This window comes from Hypoxylon trugodes (assembly GCF_022578975.1).
Source record: "Hypoxylon trugodes strain CBS 135444 unplaced genomic scaffold F4822scaffold_15, whole genome shotgun sequence".
Classification (NCBI taxonomy): domain Eukaryota; kingdom Fungi; phylum Ascomycota; class Sordariomycetes; order Xylariales; family Hypoxylaceae; genus Hypoxylon; species Hypoxylon trugodes.
The window spans coordinates 1-27,022 of record NW_026250030.1 but is presented as its reverse complement, the minus strand read 5'-3'; the positions used below and the strand labels follow the sequence as shown (position 1 = coordinate 27,022).

The 27,022-nt window shown below is 25.9% G+C and overlaps 3 protein-coding genes across 3 annotated transcripts; 1 reads left to right on the top strand and 2 right to left on the bottom strand.

Annotated features, from left to right (window-relative positions):
- Positions 1 to 298: 298 nt before the first annotated feature.
- Positions 299 to 732, bottom strand: F4822DRAFT_435405 (uncharacterized protein; the record flags this gene model as incomplete). Its single annotated transcript, XM_051462168.1, has 2 exons — positions 299 to 664; positions 724 to 732. 2 exons carry the CDS (start codon positions 730 to 732, stop codon positions 299 to 301), a joined length of 375 nt encoding a protein of 124 aa, XP_051308380.1.
- Positions 733 to 21,039: 20,307 nt separating this feature from the next.
- On the bottom strand, positions 21,040 to 23,667 carry F4822DRAFT_423431 (uncharacterized protein). The gene is made up of 2 exons (XM_051459973.1): positions 22,691 to 23,667; positions 21,040 to 22,635 (listed from the first exon to the last, which is right to left on the bottom strand). Exons 1-2 carry the CDS (start codon positions 23,533 to 23,535, stop codon positions 21,489 to 21,491), a joined length of 1,992 nt encoding a protein of 663 aa, XP_051308379.1. The 5' UTR covers positions 23,536 to 23,667; the 3' UTR covers positions 21,040 to 21,488.
- A 192-nt stretch (positions 23,668 to 23,859) lies between these two features.
- F4822DRAFT_423430 (uncharacterized protein) lies at positions 23,860 to 25,684 on the top strand. The gene is made up of 3 exons (XM_051459972.1): positions 23,860 to 24,581; positions 24,628 to 24,954; positions 25,001 to 25,684. Exons 1-3 carry the CDS (start codon positions 24,267 to 24,269, stop codon positions 25,646 to 25,648), a joined length of 1,290 nt encoding a protein of 429 aa, XP_051308378.1. The 5' UTR covers positions 23,860 to 24,266; the 3' UTR covers positions 25,649 to 25,684.
- Positions 25,685 to 27,022: the final 1,338 nt, after the last annotated feature.

Below are 27,022 nucleotides of genomic sequence, written 5' to 3'. Positions count from 1 at the left end.
ATCGAGTACTTTATTAAATGGTTTGACTATTTGGAGGAGAATAATATCTGGGAACCATGGAAACATCTTATGAGTGATGGGGTCTAGAGGTTGATTGAGGGTTTTCACCGCCAGAACCCTGACCGACCAAGGCCCATGCGGCCGCAGTCGACGGTGACATCGGGCCAAGATCAAAATTTACCCCAGACAAGGAAGAGGGGAAGGCCAAGGAAGAAGCCTCAGAGGTAGGAACGCCGTGTCCCCGTTCGACTCGGACCTGTTCCTCGACAATGCGAACCCATTCCTCTGCCAGGCAGGCCTATTCTTCCTCGATATCCTGCTCCTCACCAAGTTTTAACAACTCTAGACCGCGCCTTTTTAACAAGTCCTCCTGGCGACGAAGTCGCTGCAACTTGCTGATCTTCTCTGCCATCTTTTCTTGTAGATGGACCAGTTCGTCCTCTGCATCCTTGCGTTCCTGCTCTAGACGAGTACAGGCCCAGGAAACACAGTCAAGAACATTCATCTCCAGGACGTCGCAGCGTTTTCGATTCCAACGAGTACAGTGGTTACAGACTCCAAAACCAGTGGACAAAAAGCAATCTTCTTCGGAAGCGTCACAGTTGAAACAAGGAAGGACGGATCGACCATGAATTTCAATATAGTCGGCGCAAGTATGGCATTCCTGCCATTGATTAGAACGAACACTTGACTTTTACACCTTCCCAGATATAGTTTCTATACAATAAGCATAGAAATAAAAGAGGAAAAAGATACATACCTTTTTTTTATCTTTGAGGGTAAAGATTCAAAGGGAAGGGGTATAATGTTACAAACCATCTATAAGAGACCCTTGTTGGATCACAAGGGATAGAACATAGGCAACCTATCACGGTTAAACTCCAGATTAATATGCTAAGATATAACATATTACAACACATCACAATATATCACAATACATCACAATACATCATAACACATCGCAACACATCACAACACATCACAACATATCACAACAAACCTCAGGATGGAAGGGAAGGAAGAAGCAATTATATAACCACAGATATTTCCTATATATCTAGTCATTCTTTTTATAACTCTTTAGTTATCAATCTAAGACTATTCTTTTAAATATAATGAAAGGACTCCAAGCCTCTCTGACAAACAGAATATACTTAACCACTTAATCTATTATTAATATTATTACCTTCAAATCAAGAAAACCCCGGATTAGCCAATCCAGCAACGACTATACCTCTCTGAGACATAGGTTCGTCATACTAAATTAAATAAAAAAAAAAATAATATGGAAGGATATCTATAATTATTAATAATTAAATAAAATTATAATTAAGGATAAACATCTTTTATCATATATTAAAAACCTAAAAGAAGAAATAGATAATAATAAATAATTTATTTTATTAGATCTGAAATTCATTTTTAACCTTATATAAATTATTAAAAAAAATAAATAAAAAATAATTATCAGAATATTATATAATTATTTCAAATATTTGATAATGTCATTTAGATTTATAAATATATTAGCCATCTTTTAATAAATGATTTAGGATATTTTATGATAATTCCTTGGAAAAAACATTTTTATATATTTAAATAATATTCTAATTTATTCAAAAACCAAAAAATAATATAAAAAGGATATATATAAAATATTTAAGGTTTTAAGAAAAGCTAAGTTTCTTATAAACCTAAATAAGAATAATTTCTTTATTTAAAAATTTGATTACCTTGGATATATAATCTTTCTAAAAAAAATTAAGATCTAAAAATCTAAAATATTTATGATTAGGAAATGACTAATCTTAAAAACCATTATGGAAGTATAAGTTTTCTATAATTTTTATAATTATAATAAAATCTTAATTAAGGATTTTAAGAAAATTATAGAATTAATAATAATTATAATATATATTAAAAATCTAAAAGATTTTAAGTAGATATAAGAGATAAAAAAAGCATTCTAAAAAATGAAAAAGATTATAATAAAAGATCTAATAATAAAGTTATTTAATCTAAATAAAAGAAAATAATTATATATTAATATTTTAAATAGAATAATAAGAATAACATTGGAATAATTAGAAGATAATGGAAACTAATATTTAATTACCTATTTTTCCAAAATCTTTAAAAAATTAAAAATAAAATATAAAATATATAATCAAGAATTTATAACTATTTACCAAATATTAAAGAAATAGAAACCATAGATATCAAAAATTATTAAACTTTTAAAAATTTATTTAGATTATTATAATCTTAAGTTTCTTATAATTATTAAAGTTTTTAATAATAAATAATTATAATAGGTAAATAATTTTATATATTTTAATTTCAAAATCCATTATATTAAAGGAAAAGAGAATATTTAGGTAGATATTCTTAATAGATTAAAAAATCTTAATATTAAAAAGATTAAAAAAAAAAAGATAATATTCTAAGAAATATTTAATAATATCCTAATATTATTAATGATATATTTAATTAAATTATAATATAAATGAAAATAAAGGATCAAAAAAGAAATCTTATAAATTAAAGATATTTTATTAATATAAGATTTTATTATTAAAAATATGGTATTATATAATGGGAAAACCTATATATTATTAATATTATAAAAAGAATTTATATAAAAGATATATAAATATCTTTTATATAGATATTTAGGAATTTTTAAAATAATTATATAATTATAAGAAATATATGATTTCTTGGGAATTAAAAAAATAATTAGAAAGATTATTTTAAATTATAATATTTATAATAAAGTTAAAAAAACTAAATATAAATTATATAGATTTTTATAACTTATTAAGATTTTAAATAAACTATAGGATATTATTATATAGGATTTTATTATCAAATTATTTAAATCATAATATTTAATAATTAAAAAAAAATATAATAATATATAAATTATTATTAATAAATTTATAAAATATAGATATTTTATATTATTTAAGGAAATTTATATAGCTAAAGATTTAATTTTTAAATTTATCAAAAAAGGTTTTTAATAAATATAGATTATTAAGGAAGATTATTTCAAATAAAGATAAGTTCTTTACCTTAAAATTTTAGATTAATTTAATAAAAAGATTAGAGGTTAAATAAAAGTTTTTTATAATAGCTTATTTTCAGATTAATAATTAAATAAAATAATTAAATCAGATATTGGAACAATATTTATGAAATTATATTAATTATGAACAAAATAATTAGATAGAATTCTTATTATTTATTATATTTTCATATAATATTTTAGTCAATAATACCACCAAGATGTTACTATAAGAAACATTATATAGATAATAAATAAATATAAAATAAGAATTATTAATAAATAAAGTTATTCCAAAATTAAAAATAATATTATCTAAAATAAAAACATTTATTATTAGAATCTTAACATTATAAACTAAGTTTAAACAATATTTTGAATTTTTATAATATAAAATGATAATATATTATAATAAAAAAAGAATTAAAAAACCAATTTTATATAAAAGAAATAAAATTTATCTTTTATAAGATAAATAATATTTTATATTAAAAATATTTCAAATTCAAACTAAGAAACCAAATAAAAAATTAGATTTTAAAAAATTAAAATCCTTTTTAATTAAAGAAGCCTTTTTAAAAATAAATTATTAATTATAATTATTAATAAATATAAAATTAAAAATTAATATATTTTATATTATTATATTTAAATTAATATTTAAGGATATTAAATTTAAAAAAAATATTAAATTAAAAAAAAATTTAGAAGAATATAATATTAAAATTATCTATAATTTTAAGATTATTAATAATTAAATTAAATATTTTATTAAATAATTTAATTATTTAAAAGAAAATAATACCTAAGAATTATAGAAACATTTTATAAATAAAAAAATCTAGAAATTAATTAAGGATTTCTATTATTAGAATCTAGATTAATTGATGGTGGTAAATTAAAGTTTATATTTTTAAGAAAAAAGTTAAAAAAGAAATTGATTATAGAAGTTATATTAATTTATATTTTAATATTATATTATTATTCCTTAACTAAACATTATTCCTTTTTTAATTATTCTTATTCTTTTAATTTCTTTAAGCTTTGAAAATTATATTAAAATATTTTTAGGCCTTTTTCTTTTAATAATTCTTTTTATTATTTAAATTATTTAATATAAATTAAGGTTTTAATTATTTTAATATAAAGATATTTAAAGATTTCTTCAACCTAACATTTTTAAATAGATAATTATTTTTCTTTATTTTCAAATCAAGAAAAAGAATTAATGGAAATATTTATTTTATTATATTAATAATAATGTAAAATATATTCATTATATTTCTTAAATATCTTAATTATTATTATATATTTAAAATTATAATTAAAATAATATGAATATAATATAATATTTATATTAAAACTAATCTTATTAATCCATTCTAAAAGTTCTATATATTCCTATCCTTAATTAATATATTTATACTTTATAAATAAATTAATAAATATAATAAGGATTAAATTAAAAGGAACCTATTAGAAAAAAAGATCTTTAAGGATGAAAAAATTAAAAAAGGAAAAAATAATATTATAAATTATATAGACCTATAAAGATATAAGATCCTAAAAGAAATCTTTTTCTTTACCAAAATAGGATAGGAATATATAATACATGACATAAATAAATATAAATAAGGATATTTAATCTTATCCAGTGAATATGATATGGATAAATATAGATAAATATATCTAATCTTATTTAATAAATATAATAGGGGATAAATATAAATAAAAGGATCTAACCTTATCTATAAGGAAAATAATAATAAAGAATATCTATATAATTACTATAATTCTTCTATATATTTAATCATTTTTTTATATTCTTTAATTATTAATTTAAAACTATTTTTTTAAACATAATAAAAAGATTCTAAACCTCTCTAACAAACAGAATACATTTAATTACTTAATCTATTATTGATATTGTTACCTTTAAATTAAAAAAACCCTGGATTAGCCAATCCAGTAATAACTATACCTCTCTGAGGCATAGGTTTGTCATAACAAAGAACCTCCATATCTTTTAAAAATTATTTTTTAAAGGATATCATAATTAAATATAGGATAAATTAATAAACCTTAACTTAGAAAATAAAGAAAAATTAGATAAAGAAAAATTCCAGAATAAAGATTTAAATGATTTATAACAGCCTAATTTATCACTACCTAAAATATCCATATTTATTTATATTATTTAAAATTTATTATCAATAGAGAAAGTATTCCAATTTATTGATAAGATAATATCTCCTAAGACTTACTTGTAAATTCTAGAAATGGAAATGTAGGAAAAAATCAATGTCAGGATAGAAGAAGATAATCAAGAAGATAAAGAGGTCCTTGATTAGTAAATTAAAGTGATAATTATTATAAAAGAAATTAAAAAGTTTAAAAAAAAATTGGCCTTAAGGAAGGCCAAATTTAGGAAAACTTTTGAAAAGTCCCTATCGAGAATTTCTCATTAATTAACACCCTTCTAATCTTCAATACCTCCTAGATTTCCAGATAATAATAATAATAATAATAAAAAAGATAAAAAAGAAAAAAAAAACAAAGATCCTTAACTAAAGAAGGAAAGAATAGTAATCCCTTTTTCACTTATTAAAAAATATAAATTAATAAACCTACCAACCTATAATAAAACTTTAAATATTAAAAATTAACTTATATATATAAAACTTTATTTATCTTTTTATAAAGAAAATCTATTATAAAAGAAATAATAAATATTTATTATTATTTAATTCTTAAATAAAATTATTTTTATATAATTTTAACCTATTTTAAAAAATCATTTTAATATTATCAAAAAAGAATTAAAAGAATCTTAATATATCTTTAAATTATATAAACATTTTAAAAATAAAATATAAATAATATTTAATAAATTATTTAAAAAAAAAAAAACATAAAAGATTATTTATTACCTCAAATAAAAAAAATAAATTATATTTTATATAATAAAATTTAAATAATTTATAACTATAAGATAATTATCTAAAAATATATAATTTAATTATTTTTATAAAGAAATAATTATTTAGATAAAAGATGAATTCTCTAAAGAAAAATGACCTATTATTATTAATAAATATATAATTAGGGTAATTTTTTATAATAATAGATTATATAAAAAATATAATAAAAAAAAAAAAGGTTTTAAAATAATAAAGAATTAGGGAAAAAGGAAATTAGCTAAAATTTAAAGCCTAAATATAATTAATAATGATAAAAAATCCAAGAAGGATTTGAATAAGGTTAAGTACTATAATTGCCAAAAAATGGGACATTATAAAAACCAATATAAAAAACCCAAAAAACAATTATAAATCCCAGAAAAAAGATTAATTAATATAATAATAATGACATTAAGATCCTTAACCTTAAGAATATTTAATATTATTAAAAAAAAAAAAAATAAGAAAACCCATTATTAAATTATGATAAAGTTATTTAATAAATAGAAATAAAGAATTTTATAAATTAAATAAATTAATTATAGAATCTTAATATAATAAATATAAGAAATTCTAAGAAAGAAGAAATAAATGTTTTTTTAGAAGAATCTAGTTTTTTTTTAGATAAATAAAAGCCATTATGAGATATGGATTAAAATATAGAAAAAAAAGTGGAAAAAAAAGTAATATTTTTAGTATAGGTTAATAATTAAAATATCTTTATTATATTATTATTAAATAAAAATATTATTCTAATATATTTTAATAGAATATAATTATATTAATAGATAATATAGGATTAATGGAATTTTAATAATAAAAAAAGATAGAATTAAATCCCCAAATTAGAATTAATATATCATATATGGTTAATTGAATAAATGGATTATTATTATTATAATTTTGGTAACCTAATGGACCCAAAATATATATCTAAGAGTAATGAAATATAGACCCAAAAACACAAGAAATAAAATCGTAAAAAAACTTATAGAAATATTATTAAAAAAATATTTAAAAAATAAGAAATATTGGAATTATTTATTTTAAATATATTTGAAAATTTAAATTATAAAGAGGTAATTAGAAATGGATGGGATTAGGAATTCATATAATGATATTATAGAAACATATATAGGGTCTCCTATTGTTGGTAGGTACATACATAAGTAAAGTAAAGTAAAAATAAAGAAAAAAACAAAATAATAAAGATGAAATAATATATATTAAATTATCTAAAAAAAAAAGGTCTATCTATATAAATAGGCAAACAAGGTAATCTATTTAAATACAGAAATGTTAACTAAATAGATCATATATTTTTCATTATATAATCATTATTTATTTTATTTTCTTTTTATAACTTAATTAATTATAAATTCATCATTTATCTTCATATTTTATCCATCCCTCCAATCATAAATCAATTTGGTTATCCTTTACTAACCTTTTCATAATTTTATTTAGGGATATTTTTATCATAATATCCATAGGATTATAACTACCATGAATCTAATAGATATTATTTATCTCTTAGTTTTTATATAACTACCTTAAAGTTATTAAATTAATTATTAATCTCTTTTTATTAATATTACCTATTTATACCAAACACTAATATAAAGAAAAAAAATTAATATATAAAATAAGGGGGATCTTAATAAACAAAAAGCATTTTAAAATTATATTAACAGTATGATAAATGATATAGCCAATATTGAAATCCTAGATCATTCTATAGATCTTATTAATAAAGATATTATAAATAATATATTTATATTTGATAAATAACCAGTAAATAATATTTCCAATAATCCAGATTTTATTATTTTAATTAATAAATCTTTTATTACCTAAGATAATAATATAACCAATTTATAAACTTAGGTCTTTATTATTTATAAATGATTTATTAATAAAAATATATAAATATAGATTTTATAGATCTAATTTAATATAATTAAATCTTTGTATTTAATTATCCATCTGCCATTATATCCTAATATTAAGAATCTTTATTTCTTTAAGACCTGATTTAAGATGTTAAACTATTATAAAATAATTAAAAATAATTTCAGGTTAATAAATAAAGGTAATATATATATCTTTAACCTTTTGCTCTATAAACCTCTTAATTATATTGGGGTTTTTTATATTTAAAAACTTAAGTTTTTTAATTTAATCCTTTTAAATAATGGAGATCTCAAAATCCTTATCATAGATAATAATATATAAACCATTGAAATCCTTAGATCCTAAATCTATTACCTTTTAAAAACATATTTTGATTCCTATCTTGATAAATATTATATCTTTAATAATAAGAAAATCTATAATGCTTATATTAAAAATATTATTTATTTAAAATCCTATGATTCTAAAGGGGCCTAAATCCATTACCAATAAACAAGGATTAAAGGCTAATGGTTTTATATATAATTTTTATTAATAATAATGTAAATAAATTTCAAATTAATAAATACCTAATTCTATAAGGTTATATAATAATTTAATAATTTATAATAATGTTCTTTTAAGGTATTTATCTTTTAATTTGGCTAGTAATTATATGAAAATTATCCTTTATATTGGTATTTTAGATTAGGTATATATCATGGTTATATCCTATATTATGATTTTTATCCCTTAATAATATAATATAAAGATAAGAACCAATATTAATCATTGATTTACCCTTTAGATAATAGGTATATATATTATGATAAATTCCTTATCGGGGTTGCCATATCCTTAAACCATAAACTATAACTTTTCATAAAGAAAAGAGATATTCCTAGCCTTAATTTCATAAACCATTTTTAATTTAAAAATTATTACACCTTAATAAATTATCTTATTATATATTTCAGGTTACAAAATGCCCTTTTTAAATAATACATTTATTTCCTTTATATTTAATATCTTATATAGTTTATTTGGAATAACTATCTTTCCATCCATTCATAACTTGAATATAAGGATAAAATTATCTTATTCCTTGATAATAAAATATAGAATAACCATATAAAAAAGGTTATTAATATATATAAGATCTTTTTCAAAGATAATTTCAAAATTGTCAAGGTTAAACAAAGGTAAGGATAATTAAACCTTAAATTTCTTTGCCAATACTGGAATTTCCTTAAGTTAAGTATATGATTTAATATAGGAGTTCCTAAATATCAATATATTACCAAAAATATTAAAAACTATAATTATATCTTTATTAATAATTATAATGATTTTATATAGGCCTTTCTATCCATCCTTTTTATAATATATTAAAACCTTGTTATTAATAGATAATAATATAAATAATATCTTTTATATATTAAAATTATTCTATATATTTAAAGAATCTTTAATAGAACATTAAGCCTTAATCTTTTTGATCTCTATTATAGCCTTCTAAATTATCTAAATCCTTTAGGTCTATAATAAAATAAATAAAGAATCCATATTAATCCTAGGGTAGATATTAAAGATTAGTAAAATTAAGATAAATCCATTAAGATTAACCATATTGTTAACTACTTTAATAACCATTTAAAGTTTAATTACCTTAGAATTAATGTCTTATATCTCTTTTATGATAATTTCATAAGCCTTATGGATGGAGCCATGGTATTCCTTAATTTTACTAATAAACCAATATATTTCCATTAGTACCTGGTGATAGGTAACTCTGGCAAAACATGTTTTGTTTCAGAATTTAATGCTGTTAAAATTGATACCAGCATTATGAATAATAATATCTAAAGATTCCAAATAAATATTAATCCAATATTACTTTAACACTTCCTAGATTTCTTTGATAAACATATTCCTTAAAAATCATATTACCTAGAAACTAATGACTATATTAATGATATAAAAGATAGGTTATTTATTTAAATATATAATATTAATGATTACCTTATAATTAAAATCCATATTTAGGTCCTTTATTATAAATTTAAACCTTTATAAAACTTTTTTTTTAATCTAGTAATGGTGGTAGAATTTATTAATCTCTTTAATATTACTAATATTAATATCATAACCAACCCTATCCAATAGATTATATAATTTATTAACCAATGGATAACCAAATCAGGTGTAAATACACCATAATTTAGTCTTAATGAAAAATGTTATATCCTCCAATTAAAACCATGGATATCCCCACTTTCAGATGATATTAATAATTACACCATTTTTACAAATCAACTAATTAATAACATTATTAAGATATACCCCAAATTAATCCATATCCTTAATTAAAAATAGAAATGGAATATCTATGTCTATAATATAGAAATCCATATAATTAAAAGGGGTATTTATTATAATAATTCCTAGAAATCTAATAGGTAATCCATTTCCAAATCTGATATTAATTTCTCCAATATAATTACCATCTAATCTCAATTAATGGTTTAGATATTCCCTAATAAGGACTAAATATTAGCCTTTTCCAATTATTAACATATAAATAATTCCAATATCTGGTATGATTCTTTAGAAAATATCTTTGCTATATTAATTTAAAAAGAAAATGATGTTAGGCTAAAGGTTAATTTCAGGAAATAAGATAATAATATGATGTTAAAAAGCTTAATTAGATAAGTATATGATAATTATATATTATTAATCTATAAATTCCTTATTATCTAAGGTTGAACTATTTATTTCCTTTTATTTAGGTTCTATATTTAAGCCTTTAAATCCTTTATAATTTACCAGGAATATAACATAATTATTTTTAAAGGGATATTTTTTAATTTTTCATTAGATATAGGCCTTTTTATATTCTTATTTTAAATATTTAATAAATTAATATCTTTTTTTTTTATAGATCCAATATTAACACTTCCATATTTTTAACAATTATTATTTAGGAAAGAATTTACCATTTTTATTATTACAGTAATATTTGTAATTAATATAATAGGTATTGATGTTATCATTATTGTCATTATTAATAAATAAATATTATTATGTTTTCTTTATAACCTTATAGATATTAATAAATATTTAAAATTTGCTTACCAAATCTTCAAAATAGATAACAGATTTAAAAAGAATATATTATAATTGAAAAATAAGATGATAAATATAGTATACTATTGTAATTAATTATTATTCCTTTTTAAAATCTAGTCTTAATATCTTTTAACATAGGGAAAGTTTATCTAGTATAATTTAGAACATTTTTAGATTATTCTTTTTTTTATTTTATTTTTCTGTTTTGATATTAAAGAATATGGTAGTTATTTAATTATAATAATATTGGATTTTATTTTATTCTATATTAAAATATTATTATATAACAAGATATATATTAATAAATATCCAATATTAAAAGATATTATATAAGAAATAAATAATTATTTATTTTAATAAAGTTATTAAGAATATTATATAAAATTATAATTATCTAATCTTATTAATATAATAGACATTTAGGAAAAACCTAAATTTATTTTTTAAAATATTATATATTTTATTTATATAATTATTTTCTTTATTCTAAATCTTTTTAAATTACTTTATAATAATTAATAAATATATTTTATTAAATATTTTAATTAATAAAATAATATAGAATATAAATCTTTATTAATTATTAATAAATATAATGATTTAATTAAATAATGGATTAGGTCTTAGGATAGGTTTTGGAATCATCTAAGAGGAAAAAATATAGCCTTTTAAAATATCTATAAGCTTTGGTTTTTTAATTAAAAATGTTATTAAAAGAAATTATTATCTAAAGAATTATTTAGATCCTAGAAGAATATTAATTTAAATATTTAAAAGGAATATAAATTATATATTCCCTTTAATTATTAGATATAATAATAATAACTACCATTAGTTATATCCTAAATAATAAAGATAAAGATTAGGAAGAGAAGGATAACCAAAATAATTAATATAAAATAAATAATCTAAAAGATAAAGATATTAATATAAATATCCCATATTAATATTATTTAAGGGATTTAATATAACTTATATAAAAGATATAAGTTATTCTAGATGAGAAAGGAATTAGATGTCAAAAAGGGGTGAAAACTAGGTGCCAAAGGGGGATAAAACTTTTCTAAAGGGTAAAGAATTATTAAATATTGTTGGTATATTATATACCAGTTAGGACCCAGGGGTTTAACCATAATTAACTAAAGTTGATTATTAAGGTATAAAGTAAGGAAGAAGGGGTTAATTAATATTATAATTAAAAAATTAATATAAAGGATTAGGTAATAAATTAATTAAAATCATATTTCCAATAATTTATCTTATTAATATTATAGATTAATTAATATTTAATAAAAATATTGATAATTTTATTAATCTAAATTAAATTAAATAGATTAATATTTTTTAAGAATAAACCAATCTTTATTTTATATTATAAATTAATATTTTCTATATTAATATATTAGGCTACCTAATTTTAACCATTTCTAATTTAATTAAATCCTATATTAATAATTAGGATTATATAATAAGATTAATTAAGGCTATTATAAAATTAATATTATATTTTTTAATATAAATATTTCTTTATATTAATATAATCTTAAAGATTATATAAAATATTTTAAATATAATTTTAAAATCTATTCTTATAAATCTTTGGAAATATTCTTGGTATTATTTAAATATCTTTTCTATTATCTGATATATCTTTGGTTTGTTATCTATTTTATTGAAGTCTTTAAGGATAAGAAATATCTAAATTACCTTTTAAATATTTATAATTACTAATGGAATAATTTCTATTTAATTTATAACCATATAATTAAATAATTAAATAAGAATAATTCTTTATCTTTAAAGATGGTTAAAGAGTTATATAAGGGTAATTATATTTTCCTTTTTAATATTTTATTATATAATTATTTACCATGATATATCATATGATTATTATGTAATGGCTTATGCAAAACTTTCTACTTGATTATTAAATATATTGAAAATCAATAGAATGAAATGGATAGAAAAAAGGAATTAATATTATTTATATTATTATAATAGGGTCTTTTAATTATTATAATAATGACTCTTTTAATCTTACTAATCTGTATTATTAATTATCTAATAATATTGATCAGTGTTGATAGGTATGTATATAAATGAAACAAAGTAAAAATAAGGAAAAGAACAAAATAGTAAGGGTGAGATAATATATATTAAGTTGTTTAAAGAAGAAAGATCTATCTATATAAGTAGACAAATAAGATAACCTATTTAAATACAGAGATGTTAACTAAGTAGGTCACATGTTCTTCATTATGCAACCATCACCTATGTAATACTCTATAAAAAAAAATAAAGTAAAATTACCTTAATTAAACTTATTTATAAATATTTAAAATAAATGGCCTAATATTTAAATACTATTTTGGATAGATATTATAAATAAACATTACTATAATATAAGGAGATGATTAATCAATCTCAAAAAGAAATATAACATTTAGAAAACAAGATTATGATTCTTTAAAAAAAAACTAAATAATTAATAAACCTATTATAAGGAATGATTAATATAATTAACAAATAATAGGATGTAATGGAAAAGCTATTAAAAATCTTATAAATAATATTAAATAAAATAAAGCCAATATATTTAATAAAAATAATTAAAGGATCCCATTTAATTATAAAAATAATATAAAAAAAATATGAATTTAATGCCTTAATTAATTTAAGATATATAATTAATTTAATCTATCCAAGATTAATTAATATATATAAAATATTATATTAAAAAAAAAAATATCTTACTAAATCAACAATATTAACAAAAACCTTATTACCTATAATAAAAAAAAAATCAAAAAAGAAACTACAGTTTTCTTTATCTTAATCCAAAGATATTAAAAATTAATATCTTTTAATCTTATTAATATAAATTATAAATTAATTTTGAGAAAGATATGATTTAAAATTAATAATCTAAGAATTGACTAAGTATAAAATTAATTTTATTAGGATAAACCAAAAAAAGATTTAACCCTTAAACATTGGAAAAAAGCCAATTCAAATGAATTAAAATAATAATTATAATAAGTACAAATAGGCAACCTTATAAAGGAACATTCCATATTTTTATGCCTTATAATATAATATATAGATATTAAAGAATCAAATAATTAAAAACTGTTGGTAGGTACATACGTAAATAAAAGAACAATATAACAAGTAAAGCAAAGTAATAGGGGTGAGACAATGTGTATTATGATGTCTAAGGAAGAAAGGTCTATTTACTTAAATAAGCAAAAAGGTAACCTACTTAAAGGGAATTATGATGATTAAGTAGATCACATGTCCTTCACCTATGTAACCATCAAAAACAAATCAAAATTAAAGAAAAATATGTAAAAATATTTCCTAAATTATTTTAGGATAATCTAGATATAGATATAGATATATTAGAATATAGTTAATATAACTATAAAATAATATTAAAGGAAAGAGAATATCCAAAATTATATTAAATTTATAAATTAAATTAGAACAAATCTAAAGTCCTATATGTTATATTTTAAGATAAGGAGGCAAAAGGGTTTATATAAAAATTAAAATTATTAATAGGATACCTAATCTTCTTAATACCTAAGAAGAATAAGGATGAAATACCTAAACTAAATAAAAAAAAAGAAATAGTATAAAGAGATATTTATAACTATTAATAACTAAATAAGGTTACAATTAAAAACAGGTACCCTTTATTATACATTAAGAATCTAAAAAAAGAAATAGGTAATAATAAATGGTTTATTTTATTGGATCTAAAATTTATCTTTAATCTTATATAAATTATTAAAGAAAATAAATGGAAAATAATTATTAGAATATTGCATAATCATTTTAAATGTTTAATGATGTCATTTGGACTCATAAATGTATCAGTTATCTTTTAATGAATAATCTAGGATATTTTATAATAATTCTTCAGAAAAAATATTTGTATATATTTAGATGATATTCTAATCTATTTAAGAACCAGAAAACAACATGAAAAGGATATATACAAGGTATTTAAGGCCCTAGGAGAAGCTAAATTTCTTATGGATCTAAATAAAAGTAACTTCTTTGTCCAAAAATTTGATTATCTTAGATATATAATTTCCCTAGGAAAAATTAAGATTCAGAAATCCAAAATATCTATAATTAAGGAATAATTAACTTTAGAAATTATCATAAGAATATAAGTTTTCTATAATTTCTATAATTATAATAAAACCTTAATTAAGGATTTTAGGAAAATTATAGAATTAATAATGGTTATAATATATATCAAAAATCCAAAGGATTTTAAATAGATATAAGAGGTAGAAAAGATATTTTAAGAAATGAAGAAAATTATAATAAAAGATCTAATAATAAGGTTGTTTAACCTAAATAAGAGAAAATAATTATATATTGATGTTTTAAATGGAGTAATAGGAGCAACATTGGAATAATTAGAAAATGATGGAAATTAACATTTAATTACTTATTTTTCCAAAATTTTTAAAGGATTAAAAATAAAATATAAAATATATAACCAAAAATTTATAATTATTTATTAAATATTGAAGGAATAGAGATTATGAATATTAGGAATTATTAAATTTTTGGAAATTTATTTAGATTATTATAATCTTAAATCTTTTATAATTATTAAAATTTTTAATAATAAATAATTATAATGGGTAAATGATTTTACATATTTTAACTTTAAAATTTATTATATTAAGGAAAAAGAGAATATTTAAATAGATATTCTTAGTAAATTAGAAGATCTTAATATTAAAGAGATTAAAAAAGAAAAGGCAATATTTTAGGAAATATCTAATAATATCTTAATATTATTGATAATATATTTAATTAAATTATAATATAAATAAGAATAAAAGATTAAAGAAGAAATCTTATAAATTAAAAATATTTTATTAATATAGGATTTTATTATTGGAGATATGGTATTATATAATAGGAAAACTTATATATTATTAATATTATAGGAAAAATTTATATGAAAGGTATATAAATATCTTTTATATGGATATTTGGGAATCTTTAAGATAATTGTACAATTATAGGAGATATATGATTTTTTAGGAATTAAAGAAATGATCAAAAAGGTCATCTTAAATTATAATATTTATAATAAAGTTAAAAAAGCCAGATATAAACCATATAGGCTTTTATAACTTATTAAGATTCTAGATAAATTATAGGATATTATTATATGGGATTTCATTACCAAATTACCTAAATTATAATATCTAGTAATTAAGAAGGAATATAATAACATATAGATTATCATTAATAAACTCATAAAATATAGATATTTTATATTATTTAAAGAAACTTATATAACTAAAGATTTGATTTTTAAATTTATTAAAAAAATCTTTAATAAATATAGCCTATTAAAGAAGATTATTTCAAATAAGGATAAGTTTTTTACCTCAAAATTTTAGATTGACTTAATAAAAAGACTAAAGGTTAAATAGAAGTTTTCTATAATAACCTATTCTCAAATTAATGACTAAATGAAATGACTAAATTAAATATTAAAGTAATATTTACAAAATTATATTGATTATAAATAAGATAATTAAATAAAATTTTTATTATTTATTATATCTTTATATAATATTTTAATAAATAATATTACCAAAATGTCATTATAGGAAGCATTATATGGATAATAAATAGATATAGAATATAAACCATTAATAAATAAAATTATTTTAAAATTAGAAATAATATTATTTAAAATAGAGATGTTTATTATTAAAATCTTAACATTATAAGCTAAACTTAAATAATATCTTGAATTTTTATAATATAAAATGATAATATATTATAATAAAAAAAGAATTAAAAATCTAATTTTATAAAAGGGAAATAAGATTTATTTCTTATAAGATAAGTAATATTTCATATTAAAAATATTTTAAATTTAAATTAAAAAGTTAAATAAAAAATTAGATTTTAAGAAATTAAAACCTTTCTTAATTAAAAAAATCTTTTTAAAAATAAATTATTAATTATAATTATTAATAAATATAAAATTAAAAATTAATATATTTTATATTGTTATATTTAAACTAGCATCTAAAGATGTTAAAATTGAAAGAAATGTCAAATTGGAAGAAGACTTAGAAAAATATAATATTAAAATCATCTATAATTTTAAAATTATTAATAATTAAATTAAATATTTTATTAAATAATTTAATTATTTAGAAGAAAATAATACCTAAGAATTATAAAAATATCTTATAAATAATAAAATTTAAAAATTAATTAAGGATTTTTATTATTAGAATCCTAATTAACCAAAATTTATATAATTATAATTAATAATAATATTAAACCAAAATTAAAGTTTATCTTAAATAAAAAAAAAAAAAAGATTAAAGAAAGAACCTTAAAAATAAAAATATTATATCTTTATTTAATTTAGATTTATTCTTTAATAATATAAACCCATTTTTTTATTAGATAAACCTATTTTTCTTTAATATTTTATTCCTTACCAAGTTTTAATAATTTTAGATTATATTTTTTTAATAAATTTTTTTGGTAATAAAGTTACTATAATTTATTAATTTTTTTTATTATTTTTTTTTAAAGATGGACTAATTTATCTTTTATATTTTTATATTTTTACTCTAAATAAGTACAAGTCTGGAAAATATAGTTAAAAACATTTATCTCCAGGATGTCACAATATTTTCAATTCTAATAAATATAATGGTTATAAATTTTAAAATTAATAAATAAAAAATAATCCTTTTTAGAAATGTTATAATTAGAATAAGGAAAGATGGGTCAACCATGAGTTTCAATATAATTGACACAAATATGACATTCCTGCCATTAATTAAAGCAAATATTTGACTTTTATACCTTCCTAGATATAATTTTTATACAATAAATATAAAAATAAAAGAAGAAAAAAATATTTACCTTTTTTATTTTTGAGGGCAAAAATTTAGAAGGAAAAGATATAATGTTATAAACCAGCCATAAGAGACCCTTGTCAGATCACAGAAGATGGAACATAGGTAACCTATCACAATTAAACTCTAATTTGATATATTAACATATAATATATCACAATATATCACAATATATCACAACACATCATAACATATCATAATATATCATAATATATCACAATAACCTCAGGATAAAAAAGAAAAAAAAAATAATTATATAATTATAAATATTTCTTATATATTTAATTACTCTTTTTATAATTTTTTAATTATTAATCTAAAATTATTCTTTTAAACATAATAAAAAGACTCTAAACCTCTCTAATAAATAAAATATATTTAATTATTTAATCTATTATTAATATTATTATTTTTAAATTAAGAAAACCCTGGATTAATTAATCCAGCAATGACTATACCTCTCTGAGGCATAGGTTTGTCACAATATGCAGATAACTTTCTTTTAATAATTAATAAATTCTATAATATATTAAATAATTATATTGGCTAAACCATTAGGAAATAAATAAAATTAAAGTATGTTTAACCCCTATAATTATATTTTAAATAAACTATAATATATTAAGATAGAAATAGCTACTATATTGCTGTCTTAAACTACTATACCCTTTTATTATATAGCCAAGAAGATAATATTCTTCTAAAGGGATTCCACCCCCATATGGAAGATATAGCCAAGTTAACCACTAAAAACCCCTTAGCTTTATACAAATTAAGTAAGATAAAAGAAGGTGTGTTAAGATTCTTTGAAAATACCTATAACATTATTTTATATAGATTAGGTAATTTTAATATAAATAATATTCATAGATTTAAATAATTTTTTTAATTAATAGAACATTTTATAAACCTTTCCATTTCTTTATATTATTATGGTTTTCATATTTTATTTTATATATTATTTAAATGTAATGTCCTTTATTAAAAAGATAATCCCCTGGAAACTAATCTTATTTTAATTTAATTTCCTATTCTTTTTCTGTAGAGAATATTATAGAATATATAATAAATAGTTCTTTAGATAGGATAAAAAACTTGTCCCTTATTTGTTGTTAAAGGATTTTGTTATGAAGGGTTTTATTTGGATAGATAAATATTTTTTAATAGATTAGTTTAATAATAATAAGATCGACAATAATGAGAAGTATTTTGAAGTTGCTTTTATGATAGATAACTGCAAGGAAAGAATCCTATGGCTAATTTATTGGATTGTGAAGCTCGGTAAGTAGCTCACTTATGATAAGATATTATATCAGTTTGGCATTGTTCCTGAATATGAAAAGGAGATAGCAAATAACGCGAAAGATGCGGACATGAACATCTCCGACCTTGACCCGGTTTCCGGTAGCTCTACGTTCGACTTGGTAGCTGCTGCAGGGAACACAGCATCCGAAACAGACGAAGACATGGTCGACGTCGACGAAATACTGGCCTATAAGCCAATAATCCGCCAATGATGTGGGATAAACTGAGGAGTCATTTGGGCTGGCGTTGGTAAGGGGCCCCAATTGAACTGTTTAGATGGCGTTGATATCAATGGTTTCAGGAACCAAGTCCGTAATTACGCACCTGGTATCTTTCGTTTGAGGTCTTGTCTGCGTTGCTAGCTTACATTATTCGAACCAATCATCGCCTTCCTTATCAAGGACGACGAGCCTCGTTTAACATGACAGGCATTGTACTACGGATACTACTAAAATTTCCGCCTGAACTCCTTAACAGATTGGCAGTTGTAGTATATCTTTTTCTTTTCATATACATCTAAGTGGCGTTTTATCAGCTCGAAAGTATGGGCAATTCTTCCAGAACCGCAATGAACGTTGCAAGATGGTTCGTTATTCGAATCAATACCTGACCCTTGCGACTACTCTTACAGCTCATGAATGGCTACCCATTACCCACTGTGGCGTCAGGAACTAGGTACCTACTGTAGGTAGATATGCCCACCTAGGTAATAACGTGCATACCGGTCAAAGACACAATGTATCTTAGGCGCCTAGAAAAACTACCGTACGTTTCCCGTGGATCATCGATTACGTTAACCATATTAACAGTTTCGAATATCTCTAGTATGCCGGAAGCTCTCAGCGCACGAGCCTTCAACCATATCACTTTACGAAGACCGCCCGTGTGATACAGACGACAAATTTAGTACCTAGCATGCCGACAATAGCCTCATCCAATAAGTTAGGGTAGGAAGCTATATGTAGAGGGTAATGGGGTACAGGATACCGACCTTCGTGAGGCCTTGTGCACGCTATTCGTAAAGAGAAATATAGTATTCTACAGGGGTATAGGAGGTGATAAGAGAGAGAGAGTCTTGTTGATAATGTCTTGGTGGAGAAGGCATTTGGGAGCTACACCAACAATCTACCGTGCGGCTTTTCGGACGTTTACCTTATGAGATAATGATGTACATAGTCAGATACTTAGGTAGGCATAGATGAAATCTCTGATCTGTCGCTATCTTATCACAAATATAGCGACCTTCCATACGCAACTTGCCATTGCGGTATCCCTGTGCTTAGTAGATGAATGGGATCATTTGCTACGTTCGTTATTTATTGCTAAGTCTCTGGCGTGTCTTCAATGTAGCTAAGGTGGTGCCTCAATTTACGAAAATAATGAAAAAGCATGATTGTGACCTAGGCTAGCCTATTTGGGCTGTAGGCATGCTGCCATGTTCTTCCATAGGTAGGTAGGTATTGTGCTATGGGTCCTCCCCTGGCAAACCTTTCCCGCCCGTGTATAACGAGCTACGAGATTAGTACGCAGTCTACGTACACATCCACATACTATTACAACTTTCTATGCTATCGACCGTTTAGAAACTTACCGTACGTATACCGTATCTCCCATAGATACGCCGGGGGCTTCTGACAGAACGTCGTTTATACCCCACTATCACTTTCCTGATATTTAGTACCTTTTCTATATGCAATCATACCTTCTAAGGTGAGGGGTCTTTCTTGGGTCACGATAAGGCTAGTACTCTCTGTTGGTTACATCAATTTTGAACTATGAGGTAAAAGTAAATTACGGCGGAGGTCTATGCTTCCATTGGCACATATATCGATGGACAACTTAGAGATCCTACGTCCACTCAATTAGGTCATATGTTGTGAAGCTGTGTTGACCATGCAACATCAGGACGCTTATCCCATTCCCTTGGCCCGGAGTAGGGAGGCATCCTGATGGAAGGGTGACGAAACATTCTAGGAGAAAGCAGTATCCAAAGCTCATCATCGTCGTCAGGAGACTCATTCTCGGCTTGATTTGCTTTATTCGGACATGACAACGTCACCAACAGTGACCAACTCATAGAGGTTTGATTCCATGTAACATCAGTACATACACGGGTATGGATGCAGATCCATGCACCATTTAGGGAGAATTCGGGCCCTAACAGCACTATTGAATCAATGAAGTTGGCCTTTTCCTTCAACCATATTGTGGAAGCCATTTTTCTAGAAGGTCTGGCCAAATGGAACCCAAGGCGGTAAAGTGATATTGGCGCCCTGTACTCGCTAACAAATCCCTTGCCCTAATCACGTCGGACAGCTCCGTTCTCCCATAGCGGAACTTTAGTTCGCAGATGGAAAAATCTACAACTACATCGGTATAGCCGAAGGGTAATCCGAGATCTCTACTAAGGTCTCGGACCCCTTGCCAGTTGCGCATGGCTGGTTCAAGTTGTCCGCTCAAATGTTCGGTAATTGCAATGCCTATGGAGACTGCAATGCGATCGACCCACAATAGGCGATTGTTAGACTCCAATTCCTGGTACATGGCTTGTACTTCTTGTCTACTAGACCAGGTCTGCCCAGACATGACCTCCCGTAAACCTTTCAGGAGGTATGCATTGGCCAATGCAACTCGGACGCGAACTTCTGCTCTTGACGCTGGTCGCTTGGAAAGCATTAGCCACCCTTCCAATCTCACAACAGCCTTGTCGGGTTCTCCCATTTCACACATGGCAGCGCCAAGATGCACAAGAACGTTGCTGCTGGTCATACGAACAGCTGATAAAATGCCGTAGGCTTCGAGGAAACGCCCCTGGAAGCGATACACTATAGCACGAGTTATATTGACTAGCTCCTCCTGTGCATGTTCAAATGTGGAGGAGAACAGACGCCTAAAACACGAAAGTTCCTTTTCAGCCAACTGAAGGTCGTTACGGCGGATGGATGCGCGGGCTTTCAGCAGGGCTAGATCAGCTGAGAAGGCATTTATTCTCGCGTCATTCGGTGGGGGAAATGCTACGAGTCGTATTTCGTGGCTCGGTAGTGCGGCGTTCTTAGACAAGGAGAGTCGTAGCGTTCTGACATGTAACCTTACTTTTAGTAGCGCAATATCCGAAGGATTCATGTTATTTTCTTCGCAAAACCGAACCAAGCCTGTAGCGGTAGTGATTGCTTTCTCCTTCCAATTGAGGTCACTAAAATGGGACGATGCGAGACACACTTCGACGGCATCATACAGGCTAGGGCCAGGGCCCTTGACAAAGTAGGTCATTACCTGCGGCTCTACCAGATAGGAGAACACGTGGCTCAAGTTAGGAAGCATGATTTCGAAGCGCTGGTCATAGCTTAAAAATTACTTGTTAATGGGTTGAGCGGTTGGGTGACTTGCGATAGACCTACTCTTCGGGCTCCAATTTTCTATCTTTGGGGAGAGCATGCAATAGAAGCTGGATAGCTCGGACTTTCCAGGCTAGGGTTTCCTCTCTATCTTTGAGGATGTTCGCGAGCCGCCTATTCACCCGGATTATGTCGGCAGTCGACTTAACGAACCCGAGCATTTCTAATTTCCGTAGCACAGCACTGAAATGGGATGGGTCCCTGATTATCTCCGTGATCGTTATAGAAGCCTCACAAACCTCCCCATCTCCACCCCAGGTCTTAGAGGTATTACGGCATTGGGAGAATATGATATGAGGAACGACGGGTGTCCCAAAGCAATACAGGAGACAAGCTATGCCTATGGAGTCACGGTCAAAGTGGTCTAATAATCGGTTGAACCAGGCGGCAAAGGAATGATGAACAGAAAAACCATTGGCTCTCCTAAATAGATCCAGCTTGGACCGTTCCGTGATATCATCGCCAGCAAGTCGTTCCAACGTCTCCCTATTCTGTAGATTGCGATGCGCATCAAGCGTGGCATAAAACACGGCAATCAAAGCGAACACGCCGCCAGCCTGTAGTGATAAGGCAATGAGTGGGGCCCTCGGGGAGAGTTGTGTTCGATGATCGAGCTTCCGGGACAGTATATAATTCCGCACGTATTTTTCTTGGTCTCCTGGAAATTCATCGAGCGCAGAGCGAAGAGCATGCTCGGCTAGGATGACATCTACTGTGTCTGGGAGCTGTTCTCGGTGGCAGAGAAGCAAGGCGTCGATCAGGAGGCCTCGGAGCTCGTAAGGATCCTGTTTCACGGCTGTCTGTATGTCGAGCCTTTCACCGCTGTCCAACTCGCAGAAGAGGCGCATGATGTACAGCGGCTTCAAAGCTCCTGATTGGGGCACGAGGGGGTGATGCTATGGGGTCCTAGGCACTGGGTACTAGGTAGGTAGGTACCTCAGGTACTGGCTACCTCCGGCTAGCAGAGTGCGGAGAAGCAGTATTGAGCCATCTGCTGGAGAACTGTCTAGTGTGGCACGTGCCACCCATGAGAATGTTGCCAAGAGGACAGACGGTGGATGACACTGCATGTGGAGCCCACTAAGAATTGACCTATCAGCGTGCCTACTATCTGGGACCGAGGTGGCGCTCATTAGCCCCACTCCATTCCCTTCTCCCCATACCGTACCTATGTATATCGGACCCCCTTTTCAGGAGTCAACTAATCGAATTTACAAGGTCTTGAACACGCAATGAAGACTCGAATGGGATCTTGAGAAATCGTGAGGAACAGATCGATATCTGCGGTACCCAGGTAGATTAGAGCCATTAGGATTGATATGTTCATAGGTTACTATCACAGTATTCCTGCGTAACAGAGCTGGTCGTCCTGGTCAGTACCTTGGGATCTGGGACGGCGTCGCTTTGATCTTAACCTTGGCATGGAGTTGCCCATTGACCTATCTCATTCGTTTGACATGGATTCCTTAGGTGTTTGATTTCCGACCCATGTCCCCTCGCATGTCTCGTAGGTCCTAGGTCCCCCTAATTTCAACAGGTTCGGTTCGATTAAATCGGCCTTGCGTCCATTGATTTCCGTATGCGTCGTTCATCGCTACGCAAAAAACTGCACTTTTGTAACCGTGAGGATGAGACAATGTTGCCTCGCAGCCTCATATCCGCTTTGGTTCTCTTCCTGCTTACGGCCGCCTCTTGTGCTACGTGGTTCGCACGTCAGTTGCTTGAGAGGCTCCGTAGGAGATCCCGACAGGACTTCTCGCTTTTTTTACTCTTCTCGATCTACTCGTTGTTATATATAACAGTAGCAGTCATCTTGTTGGTCTTGATTCGGCGGGGAGGGCAAGGCTACGCAAGCATACTTGGGAAATTAAATGCATTTTGCATTTTGCTAGACGTATGTGCAGCAACAGTCCCATCGAAATCGAAGCTAATCGAATCAGTCGTTCCTTATAGCGCAACAAGACCCACTCACCGCCTCAGTCGAGGCAGCCTTGATCAGAATTGTCAGGTTCTTTCGATTTACGACTAGCCATACGGGGCGTGTGTTTGCTTTTTCTGTTATTGGGGTTGAATCTATCTGTTTCATCCTCACTTTCCTGCTCGACAGGTGGGCATATGTAGGGCTGGTAGTGATTCATTACCTCTGGACGACAATTTGGATTGGCCACACACACAATGCTCTCAATGCTCGGCACGTTGCTGCGGCGATTGTGACTGCGGCTGCAGCTGTTTGCGCTGCTTGTGGACTAGAGGATATTTCGTCACTGGTAATACCTCCGTTCCCTTTGTTTAGGGGCTCTACTAACTATCTAGGTGTTCTTATGCTTTTCAATCATTTGGGTAGTTACAGTTGAATCTATTACTACCTATTGTACCCAGGCAAGCCGAATCCGCCGTGCTGAACACAAAAACGATACCAATCTTACCTCTGAATCTGATTATTATCGCGTCGACGATCCACACCCGGTTTACGAACTCTCAATCATTGGAGTCCCATATATCGATGAGATATTCCGCGTTCATAGAAAGCTCGGGTGTACTTTTCAACGAAACCGCGACAATACCTTCATTTGTAGTCAAATGATACGCTACAGGGTATTCACTTATAGGGTAAAAACGGCCTGTTCAACTAGCGGCAAAGCCGAGACAGGAACCAAGGATCTGGTTACGAGAACTGATGGCTATATACTAGTATACGATGCTGCAAAAAGCGATACTTTCGATTATATCACATCCATCGCCCAAACTGAAGGTATTCCCCGCTCTAGTCCAGTCATATTGCTTCCAAAAATTATCAATGGCGAGGAAATTCAAGTAACTGAAGATCAAGGCGCGGAAACAGCAAGTAGAAACGGTTGGATATTCTGGAAGGAAAACGATAATTTATTTGCTTTTATCATTTGTATGTTACAAGATCCGAAGCGGAGCATACCATCGTTGGAAAGGTGCGGTTCATGTTGAGGCCCAGGTATATTTCGGCTATGTACTTTATTAGACAAATATTGATTTTCTATCAAGTTTTTATGTTACTATAAAATGTATAATTACATGGCGAAGAATATTGCCGCAAAGAATCTTTAACCTTAAAATAGTGTTACGTTCCAAGCTGCGGGGTAACACATATAATACAGAACTGGGGAATAGTAACCAATTGGTCACTGGGAAGCTTTTGCTTTATGGCTTAACTGGTTGTCCCCAAACTAGTTTGTGACATTAAGGTTGAAAATTAATTTCGTTTTTAAAATTTTTTAATTAAATTAATTAATTAATAATTAAAAAAATGAAAATGTGACGAACCTATACCCGGGTGGGGTATAGTCGTTACTGGATTGGCTAATCCAAGGTGTCTTAATTTGAAGGTAACAGTATCAGTAGTAGGTCAGGTGCTTAAGTAAGTTCTGTTCGTCAGAGAGGCTTGGAGTCTTTTCACTATGCAAGAGAATAGTCTTAGATTGATAACTAAAGAGTTATGGAAAAGAGTGACTAGATATATGGGAAAATGCTGTGATTATATAGATGTCCTTTATTCCTCCTGCTATCTGAGGTTGTCGTGATGTGTTGTGATGTGCCGTATCACAACACATCCAGGATGTGTTGCGATGTGTTGGATCTCAACACATCAATCCGGGGTTTTGCCGTGATTGGTTGTCGACACTCTACCCTTGTGGTCTCAATAAGGGTCGGCTTTGGGTTGGTTTGTGACAGTAGTGGATAGATCTTCAGCAGGTGTAGATTAAACACCTTCTGTTCTACCTGGAGAATCAGTAATTAAGATATAGTCCGGTTTGATAAGTCCATAAGGTTTTGTCACAAACCATACGCGCTTACAGGGGTGTAAGACCTTGGAGGAAACCTTTTTCCTCGCCGAGGTGGGGCAATGGCAGCGGGAATGCATGACACGTGACATGGATGAGTATGGATGAGAGTATCCAGTCTCATCCAAGGAGTGTGATGAGGATGAGTGTGGATAAGGGTATCCAACCTTATCCATAAGGGAAGCAACAGTAGGAACGTCTATATAATCACCACATTTTCTTATGTATCTAGTCACTCTTTCCACGGCTCTTTAGTTATCAATTTAAGACTATTCTTTCGGGTATAGTGAGAGGACTCCAAGCCTCTCTGACGAACAGAACGTACTTAACTACTTGACCTATTATTGATACTGTTACCTTCAAATCAAGACACCCCGGATTAGCCAATCCAGCAACGACTATACCTCTCCGAGGCATAGGTTCGTCACAGGTTTGTTAAATTGTCCTTATAGCTCTGCTTCTATAAGTCATTTTGTATTAACTTTTTATTTAAGTTTCATTATAGATTTAGGTGTAACAA